The sequence below is a fragment of the Vipera ursinii genome (assembly GCF_947247035.1).
Source record: "Vipera ursinii genome assembly, contig: scaffold_220, whole genome shotgun sequence".
In the NCBI taxonomy this organism is placed as follows: Eukaryota; Metazoa; Chordata; class Lepidosauria; order Squamata; family Viperidae; genus Vipera; species Vipera ursinii.
In genome coordinates this window covers 27,341-37,373 of record NW_028148237.1, presented here as the reverse complement: position 1 = coordinate 37,373, position 10,033 = coordinate 27,341, and the positions used below count along the sequence as shown (strand labels likewise).

At 45.9% G+C, this 10,033-nt stretch overlaps 1 protein-coding gene across 1 annotated transcript in view; it reads right to left on the bottom strand.

Annotated features, from left to right (window-relative positions):
• Positions 1 to 1,754: 1,754 nt before the first annotated feature.
• LOC310650667 (disintegrin and metalloproteinase domain-containing protein 33-like) overlaps positions 1,755 to 10,033 on the bottom strand; it is a gene marked incomplete at both ends in the record, with an annotated part of 30,333 nt that continues 22,054 nt past the window's right edge. Inside the window, 2 exons of the mRNA XM_083380249.1 lie at positions 1,755 to 1,938; positions 8,957 to 9,033. Coding sequence (XP_083236375.1) covers positions 1,755 to 1,938; positions 8,957 to 9,033 — 261 coding nt within the window. The remainder of the gene's footprint in view (positions 1,939 to 8,956; positions 9,034 to 10,033) is intronic.

Here is a 10,033-nt window from a genome sequence, read left to right as displayed (position 1 = left end):
AAATGAAAAGGTTGACTTTGGTTTCCGTCGGTAAGATAGATTGGTCGTCAGAGAAACGGCTGGTTATATACCAGGGGTAGGCAACCTCGGCTCTTTTATGACTCGTGGACTCAGCTGGCTCAGGAATTCTGGGAGTTGAAGTCCACGAGTCATAAAAGAGCCGAGGTTGCCTACCCTTGTTATATACTAACGGGTAAGAGCAAAAAAGTCGAGGCCGGAGTGTTTTATCTTGTCCTGGGCTAAAAGAGTCAACGCCTTTTCTTTCTTTTTTTGCCCCCCCTCGTATCTCCCATTTTCTTTTTTTTTCTCCCTCTCTTGTTCCTCCCCCTGATTTCTTATTTCTATTTTTTTTCTATTTTACCTATTGAATAAATAAATAAATGGAAATTAAAACCGGGAGAAATAAGTAAAAAAAAAAATTAAAAAAGAAAGAAAGAAAGAAAGAAAGAAAGAAAGAAAGAAAGAAAGAAAGAAAGAAAGAAAGAAAGAAAGAAAAGAAAGAAAGAAAGAAAGAAAGAAAAAAAAGGAGGGAGGGAGGCAGGAAGTAAGGAAGGAAAAAAAAGAGAAGGGAGGGAGGGAGGGAGGGAGGAAGGAAAGAAAGAAAGAAAGAAAGAAAGAAAGAAAGAAAGAAAGAAAGAAAGAAAGAAAGAGGGAGGGAGGAAGGAAAAAGGAAAAGAGAAGGGAAGGAGGAAAGAGAAAGAATGAAAGAAAAAAGGGGAAGGGAGGGAAAAAGAAAAGAGAAGGGAGGAAAGAAAGAAAAAGAAAAGAAAAGAAAGAAAAGAAAAGAAAAGAAAAGAAAAGAAAAGAAAAAAAAGAAAGAAAGAAAGAAAAAAAGAAAGAAAGAAAGAAAGAAAGAAAGAAAGAAAGAAAGAAAGAAAGAAAGAAAGAAAGAAAAAGAAAAAGGGGAAGGGAGGGAAAAAGAAAAGAGAAGGGAGGAAAGAAAGAAAAAGAAAAAGAAAAGAAAAGAAAGAAAGAAGAAAGAAAGAAAGAAAGAAAAAGAAAGAAAGAAAGAAAGAAAGAGGGGAAGGGAGGGAAAAAGAAAAGAGAAGGGAGGAAAGAAAGAAAAAGAAAAGAAAAGAAAAGAAAAGAAAGAAAGAAAGAAAGAAAGAAAGAAAGAAAGAAAGAAAGAAAGAAAGAAAAAAGAAGTGACTTATGACCATTTTTCACACTTAAGCGACCACTGTAGCATCCCCGTGGCCACGTGATCAAAATTCAGACGTTTGGCCACCGGTTCATATTTACGACGGTCACGGTGTCCCAGGGTTGTGTGATCCCCTTTGCGACTTTCTGTCAAGCAAAAATCAATGGGGGAAGCCAGATTCGCTTAACGACCGTGTTCCTAACTCAAGAACTGCGGCGATTCACTTAGCAAGGGTGGCAAGGAAGGTCGTAAAATGGAGCAAGGCTCACTTAACAAATACCTCGCTTAGCAAGGTGTATCTGGGGCTCAATTGTGTCGTAAGTAGAGGACCAGCTGTACACCTTCCTTCCTCCCCCCCCCCCCGGCAACTTCTACGCTCTACGTCGGGCGTCTTCCAACTTGGCCCTTTTGTGACTCGTGGACTTCAACTCCCAGAATTCCTCAGCCAGGCAAGCTGCTGAGGAATTCTGGCAGTTGAAGTCCACGAGTCATAAAAGCGCCACGTTGGAAGACCCCTGCTCTACGTCTTGCTTCCACGCATCTAACGGAGAGTCGGGCTTGAATCTCCTCCGACTTAGCCAGGGCGAGACCCAAAAAACGGGGGTCCTCTTACCCGCTTCGATGGCCGGAAGAGTCCAGCGACGTCGGCCACGCTGCTGGGCAGCAGGTCCCCTTGTTGGCACGTCCCCCCTTTGATCACCACGTCCTCCGCCCGATAGAGGGTGTGAGCTTCGGAAGTGGGGTCCGCGGGGGGTTTCAAGTAGTAGCTGCTGTTGTGACTGAGGACAATCAGCCCGCTGGGTGGAGAGAAAAAAGAATGGGATGGTGGATGGTCCCTTCCCCCCCCCCCCGTCTGGCAGGGCTCAGGAGCTCAAGGGGATGCCCTAACAAGAAGCTTTGGGACACCCTGGAGCAGCGTTTCTCATCCTTAGGCAATGGAAGATGCGTGGACTTCCACTCCCAGAATTCTCCAGCGATCTTCTCTCTCTCTCCCCTCCCTCCCTCTCTCCCTCCCTCCCTCCTTCTCCCTCCCTCTCTCCCTTTCTCTTCCTGCCCTCCATCTCTCTCCTTCCCTCCCTCTCTCCATCTCTTTCCCTCCCTCCCTCTCCCTTTTTCTCTCCTTCCCTCCCTCTCTCCCTCTGTCTCCCTTTCTCTCTTTCCCCCCTCTCCCTCCTCCATCTCTCTCCCTCCCTCCCTCCCTCCATCTCTCTCTCTCCCTCCCTCTCTCCCTTTCTCTTTCCCTCCCTCTCTCCCTCCCTCTCTCCCTCCCTCTCCCTCCCTCCCTCCATCTCTCTCCCTCCCTCCCTCCCTCCCTCCATCTTTCTCTCTCCCTCCCTCTCTCCCTTTCTCTTTCCCTCCCTCTCTCCCTCCCTCCCTCTTTCCTCCCTCTATCTCTCCCTCCCTCCATCTCTCTCCCTCCCTCCCTCCATCTCTCTCTCCCTCCCTCCCTCCATCTCTCTCCCTCCCTCCATCTCTCCCTCCCTCCCTCCCTCCACCTCTCTCTCTCTCCCTCCCTCCATCTCTCTCCCTCCCTCCCTCCATCTCTCCCTCCCTCCATCTCTCTCTCCCTCCCTCTCTCCCCCCCACCTTGACTGAGTGATCCACTCAAAATAGACTTTAGAGTGACGTTTCTTAACTTGGCCACTTGAAGATGCGTGGACTTCAATTCCCAGAATTCCCCCCAAAGCTCTGACTGTGGAATTCTGGGAACGGAAGTCCACGCATCTTCCACCGCCAAGTGAAGAGACACTGCTCTCCAATGTGACTGACTTTCAGACATTTGGTCACTGCTTTCTCACGTCCCCTTCGCCTTCCTTTCCTGTGAGCTGAGCAGCTCCAGATCTTCCTTCTGTAGCGGCGATTTTAACCCCGGGGCCAACCTTCACCTCACCTTCACCTCAAAAACCCAGAAAATAGCCAGGCTATTTGAGTCCTTTCTCAAATAAGGTTTGGGTTCACCTCGCCACAGCTGGCATGCAACTGGCAAGCAAAGATCTCGGCCATTTCCTGTGACTTCAACGCAAAAACCACTCAGGCTTGAAACTCTTCATCCCGAGTTCAAACCACAACGGTCCGAATTAAAAATAGCCATCCTAACCGTGCTAAAAGTGCCTCGTGTTGCGGACAGCCCTCCTTGGGTTTGAAAGCCAGGCTCTGAAACTCAAACAGAGCCTTTTTCACCGCATCCACGAAGACCGACTAGCGGTTAGGACACATGATGGAAATTCTTTAATTTCACCAAATATGGACAGGCTGCCCACCAGAGTTTCAAACGAGAAACGGTGAGCATCCTAGACCAAGCTAAGTTACAAAATACGCGGCTAGAAAATTCCTGGAAGCTTGGGCATCAACAGGCACCTAGAGATAAACAACGTTTACACAACATTCAAAAGAGGCAAACAAATGGTTAAAAAGGAAACAAGTAGACCGGAAACACCTCCTCGCCAGCTATCAACACAAAGATAAGCAGGGATTAACACCCGACAAACAATCAAGCAGACAACAATACCCCAATCGAGGAACTACCACCTCAGACAAACAAACTAATAGTAAATGGCAACCTGATTGAAGAACCATCAACAACACTCCCCCAATACTGACAGAAGCCACGACTACACTCCCTTCTACTGCTGATGGTTGGGAAATGAAACGTCTTCAAGAACCAAGGAAACCCCAAATTGTCGTCGTCCTCCTCCTCTTCCTCCTCCTCTCACCACAGCCTTCTAGCACTGATGATGTTATCTAGTTGGGTCATGAAATGTCCGCAAAAAAACCAGCGAGCTTAGAGACCACCAAGGACCCCACAGTCCTCCTCCTCCTCCTCCTCCTCTGGAATGGAATGGAATGGAATAGAAATAACAATAGGAAAGAATAAGAATAAGAATAGAACAAAACAGAACAGAACGAAACATGGAATATGGACTATGGACTATGGAATACGGTATAGAATGGAATGGAATGGAATGGAATGGAATAGAATAGAATAGAATAGAATTAGAATTAGAATAGAATAGAATAGAATAGAATAGAATAGAATAGAATAGAATAGAATAGAATAGAATAGAATAGAATAGAATAGAATAGAATGGAATGGAATGGAATGGAATGGAATGGAATGGAATGGAATGGAATGGAATGGAATGGAATGGAATGGAATGGAATGGAATGGAATGGAATGGAATGGGATGGGATGGGATGGGATGGGATGGGATGGGATGGGATGGGATGGGATGGGATGGGGTGGGATGGGATGGGATGGGATGGGATGGAATGGAATGGAATAGAATGTAGTAGAGTAGAATGAAAAATAGAATAGAATTAAAAATAGAATAGAATAGAATAGAAATAACAATAGGAAAGAATAAGAATAGAACAGAACATGACAGAACATAACGGAACATGGAACATGGAACATGGAACATAGAATAGAATTAAAAATAGAATAGAATAGAATAGAATAGAATAGAATAGAATAGAATAGAATAGAATAGAATAGAATAGAATAGAATAGAATAGAATAGAATTAAAAGTACAATAGAATAGAGTCGAGTAGAATTAAAAATAGAATAGAATTAAAAATAGAATAGAATAGAATAGAATAGAATAGAATAGAATAGAATAGAATAGAATAGAATAGAATTAACAATAGAAAAGAATTAACAATAGGAAAGAATTCGAATTCGAATAGAATAGAATAGAATAGAATAGAATAGAATAGAATAGAATAGAATAGAATAGAATAGAGTAGGAAAGAATAAAATAGCTCTTTGAACTCTAAAATCCTGGAACATTTTTGGCATTTAGTGCCTTCCTAGGTAATGATCTCCTGGTGGCCTCCTTTCCAATTGCTCTCCCTGCTTCTTTCTTCCCCAGTATTTCTTTTTTTTTTTTGAATGGGGCCTGGAACCGTAGCTTGTCCTTTTCGTTTGGGGCTGGCCAACCCCTGGCCCTTTGCCCTCCACTTTCTCCTGACAGACCCATTCCTGGGAATCCTGCAAATCTGGGATGCCTTTGAAGGAGGCTGATGTTTTCCCAGACGTTTGCAGGGGAGGGGAGGCGGAAGAGCTGGGGTGGGGTGGGGGTGGAAATGGAGGCTCGGCTGTTCCTGCATGGAAACCTCCCCCCCCTTTCCATCCCCGGGCGGGAGTCGGCTTCTGCAGGACCCAAAATAGCCCTGCCAGCCACTCTCTTTGGCTGAGCCAAGAATGTTGGCTAGTGCAGTCATCCTTCAGTTATGCAGCCCCACATGGAGAGACCCCCCCCCTTCCTTCTCTCTCACGGGCAGACCTCATTCCGGACTCCTGATGTCAGCCAGACAAGGCCACGGAGAGCCACGGAAATCTCTCTGCTTTCCGTGCACGGCTGGATCTGAATTCAAACCTCGGAGTCGTGCATGGCTGCAAGGCTGATTTCCCTTCCTTTTCGTTGTTGCCCGGAGATGCAAACGCTCCAACGGTTTTATATTGTGTTTTGATAAGGACGGACATGACACATTCCCAGGCGGGCCTCTTCCTAATTTGCAAGGGATGGAGACGGGGCAGAAACATTGATTATTCGGAGCCCTTGCGGCCACTTAAAGCAGCTATTAAGGCCGTAAAGCAGCATTGCCCAGCCTCGACTAATGTGCGGACTTCAACTCCCAGAACTCCCCAAACCAGCGCAGGGGGAATTCTGGGAGTTGAAGTCTCACCAAGTGGTTGGCATTGAGAAATATTGCTTTTACGGCAGGGGTCTTCAAACTTGGCACTTTGAGGACTTTAAGAGGAGTGGACTTCAACTCCCAGAATTCCTCGGCCAGCGTGCCTGGCTGAGGCATTCTGGGAGTTGAAGTCCACAAGTCCTCAAAGGGCCAAGCTTTGAAGGCCTCTGATGTAGACTTTAAGAGGAGTGGACTTCAACTCCCAGAATTCCTCAACCAACATGCCAGGCTGAGGAATTCTGGGAGTTGACGTCCACCATAAATGGGCCAAGTTTGAAGACCTCTGATGTGTACTTTAAGAGGAGTGGACTTCAACTCCCAGAATTCCTCAGCCAGCGTGCCTGAGTGAGGAATTCTGGGAGTTGTAGTCCACAAGTCATCAAAGGGCCAAGCTTTGAAGACCCCTGATATAGACTTTAAGAGGAGTGGACTTGGACTTCCGGTGGCTCCGCGGCGACGGAGGGAGCCTTCCCGGGCTGCCCGCGGCTCAGCTGGTGTTTTTTCGCCCGAAACAGCGCCGATCAGCTGTTCGGGCGAATCTGAAGCCCCCTCCTCGGGAGAAGAGGAGGGGGTGAGCCCCCAGGTGGGGGTTGAGTTCTCCGGGGCCGCCTGAGCTTGGAGCTTGGGCGGCTGAAGGATTGAACTCCCCCGTAGCCTGGGCTGCTCCCAGCTGGCTAGCGTCTCTGCTCCGGACTTCATGGAGCAGAGCCAGGCGTCTGCGACCATCCCTGCTTGAAGGAGAGACTATGAAAGGGAAAGAGCAGGCAGAGCAGTACAAGAGGGAAAGATGAAGAGATGAAGAAGATTTTATTTTACTCTCAAGCTTGATGGACTTTGCTTAAAACTTAAAGTGAAAGTGCGTCACAATTGTAAGTAAAAGATGGCGGCTAAACCTCCCCCTAGAACTTTTCGGAGTGCTGGAAATTCTCCGGTGCAACAACAATCATTGCTGCAGGCGTTGCATTCTCCTGATGTATTGACATCGAAGGATCTTGAAAAACATACCCAGTTAATTTTGGAGTCAATGGGTGTTAAATTTCTACAGATGGAGGAGAAATTGGAGAAATTGGAGCAGAGAATGGAAGAAAGGATGGAACAGAAACTTAGAGAAATGAAGGTAGACATTTTGTCCTCAGTGCAAAAAGTTGCTAAATGTGTGGAGGTGCTGGATGATCAAGTGCAAGATTTGATTCAAAAGAATGCTTTATTAGAAGCAAAAGTATTGGAAATTGAAGATTTAAAAGACAAAATCGACAGTGAACAGAGCTTGGCCCAATTTTACCAGATGCAGTTTGCTGTGAGAATTAGAGGCCTAAAAGAGAATATTAAGGAAGATTTAAAGCAGCTGGTTTCTGAGGCTTTTGAGGGAGTATTGAACCATCCAGCATCTGAATTAAAACAAGGTATGGACAAAGTGTTCCGTGTGAATTCGTGGATTGCTAAACAGAGAAAGTTGCCTAGAGATGTGGTGGTTTATTTTGTAAAAAGGGAAATTAGAGATGAAGTTATACAAGCTGCCTACGATACCAAAGTTGTGATTGCTGGTCAACAAGTTTTGGTTCTAAAAGAAATTCCTCCAAAGATTTTAAAGAGAAGGAAGGATTTTATATTTCTTGTGCAAGAGCTCAAGCAAAGAGATATAAGGTTCAGATGGGAGATCCCAGCTGGGTTGAGCTTCATGTATGATGGCAAAAGGTACTGTTTGAGTAATGTGAAGCAAGCGCATGATTTTTATAATAATGTCTTGAAAGTAACCCCATCAACACTTCTGGAAGCTGCAGAGGGATCTGGAGAAGGAGAACATCATGAGGATGAAGATGCACAGATAGACGAGAAGGGTACAGGAGGAGTTCAAGCTGCAACTCTTTTGGATGATCTTAGAGAACAGAGGGTGACGCGTGCTGCCTTAAAACGCTCAAAAAAGGAAAAAAAATAAGACCAGTAGAAATCTATGGAACTTCCACAAAATATTTATAGTTAAGTGGTAGTTGTGTTTTTTTTTAAAAAAAAAAAGTTTTGGGATGCTATGTATGGTAATAGATTTTTTTTTTTTAATTTGGAATTAATGGATAACTTACTACAGAGGAAGAGGAAGAAAGTTTTGTGGGTTAATGTGGGTTAATTTGTGTAAGAACTATTTATTAATGTGCAAATGAGAATATGTTAAGGTAATAGTGAATTGTGGAAGAACATAGATGGGAATGATGCTAGTTTTCTTTTATTTTAGTTTTTTATATATATTTAGTATTATTAAGGATTGGTTTACTATATACAAGCTAGAGAGTGATGGATTTTAGAGTTTATAATTGTTAGTATATGATTGTTTATGATTGCCTTTTAGATATATACCTTGTATTTTGCTCTGGGAAGTGGGGGGGGGGGGAGGGGGGAGGAGGGGAAGTGGAGGGGGGGAGGTAGGGGAGGGAGGAGGGGGAGGGGGTAGGGGGGAGGTAGGGAGGGGAGGAGGGAGGGGGAAGGGGGGTTTTTTTAAAGGAAAATTGTATTTTATAAAACTTTTCAATAAAAAAAAAAAAAAAAAAAAAAAAAGAGGAGTGGACTTCAGCTGCCAGAATTCCTCAGCCAGGCACGCTGGCTGAGGAATTCTGGGAGTTGAAGTCCACAAGTCATCAAAGGGCCAAGTTTGAAGACCCCTGCTTTACGGCCTCAATTAGGTCCTTTAAGTAACTGAATTCTGGGAATTGAAGTCCACCCACCTTAAAGTGCTCAAGGTTGAGAAATGTTGCCTAAGGAAATAAAGATAGGACTCGGGGTGCCATAATAGCAGGCTTCCAATATCTTTGCCACAAAGAAGTGGGGGGAGGGGTCCACCTATCCTCCAAAGCACCCGAAGTCCAGGACAAGAAACAATGGATGGAAACTAAATCAAGGAGAAAAGCAACCTGGAATTAAGGAGAAACTTCCTGACAGTGAGGACAATCAACCAGGGGAACTGCTCGCCACCAGAAGTTGTGGGTGCTGCAAAACTGGAGGCTTTTAAGAAGAGACTGGACAGCCATTTGCCTGAAATGGTACAGGATCTCCTGCATGAGCAGTGGGTTGGACTAGAAGACCTCCGGGGACCCTTCCAACTCTGTTCTTCTGTATTGCTTTCTTACCTGAAGCCGGAGCAGGTCGTGAGCACCACCCAGGAATCCAGGTGTCCTCGGACGTAGCCGTGAAAATAACACCATTCCTGGAAAAATGCAGACAGTCCTCAACGTACGACCACAACAACATTACCGCTGCTAAGCCAGACAGCCATTGAGTCAGTTTTGTCCCGTTTTACGACCTTCCTGGCCACGACCGTTGGGTCGTTAAGCAAACCCGGCTTCCCTCGTTGACTCTGCTCGTCAGAAGGTCGCCAAAGGGGAAATCACGTGACCCACCCACCCCCCAGGGACGCTGTGACCGTCGCAAATCCGCGCCGGTGGCCAGGCGTCTGAATTTTGATCATGTGACCCTGGGGAATGCGGCAACGAACAGTCATAAGTGTGAACGACGGGTCATTAGGCGCTCGTTTCGCTGCCGTTAACTTTGGAACAGCCACTAAACGGCCCGTCGTAAGTCGAAGACCAGCAATTCTTCGCTGGGTAAGATGGTGGCGAGCTTTGCCTGCAGAATCCCTCAGGATTTCTCTAGAGCATCTGAAGGCTGATTAAAATTAATCATCAAGCTAATTTCATCCCAGCTGATTGTTTGTTTTTCATCCCAGCTGATTGTTGATCATTTGAACTAATTCCATTTTAAGGGCGCTGGAGCACAACGCCGCATCTCAAACGGCTGACAACTAAAAATAATCTCGGCTGTATTTACTCGTCTCTTCCACGGAGTCCCTGGCTTTGACAGCTCGCAAGGAATGACTCCGAGAACTCTGCTCCTTGCCCAAAGTTGGGTGTACGCATCTTGTTAAGCCAAGGGTCCACGGAGATTCCCCGTCCTCCAGGTCAGGGTTGTCCCAAAGGTGGTTTTTTCCAACTGGACCTTCTTGGGGTTGTTGTTTTTTTTTACCTTGAAGGCGTTTCACTTCTCATCCCAGAAGCTTCTTCGGTTCTGAGTGAACGGTGGAGGATGGAAGGGTTTATATTCTTGGCCGTCATCTGGTCGTTCGTACTCAAACCGAGAGTCGTTGTGGCCCCTTGGGAGATTTACCGGTGCCCTGAATAGTGCAAATGGCTGGGGGGACCTTCTTGGAA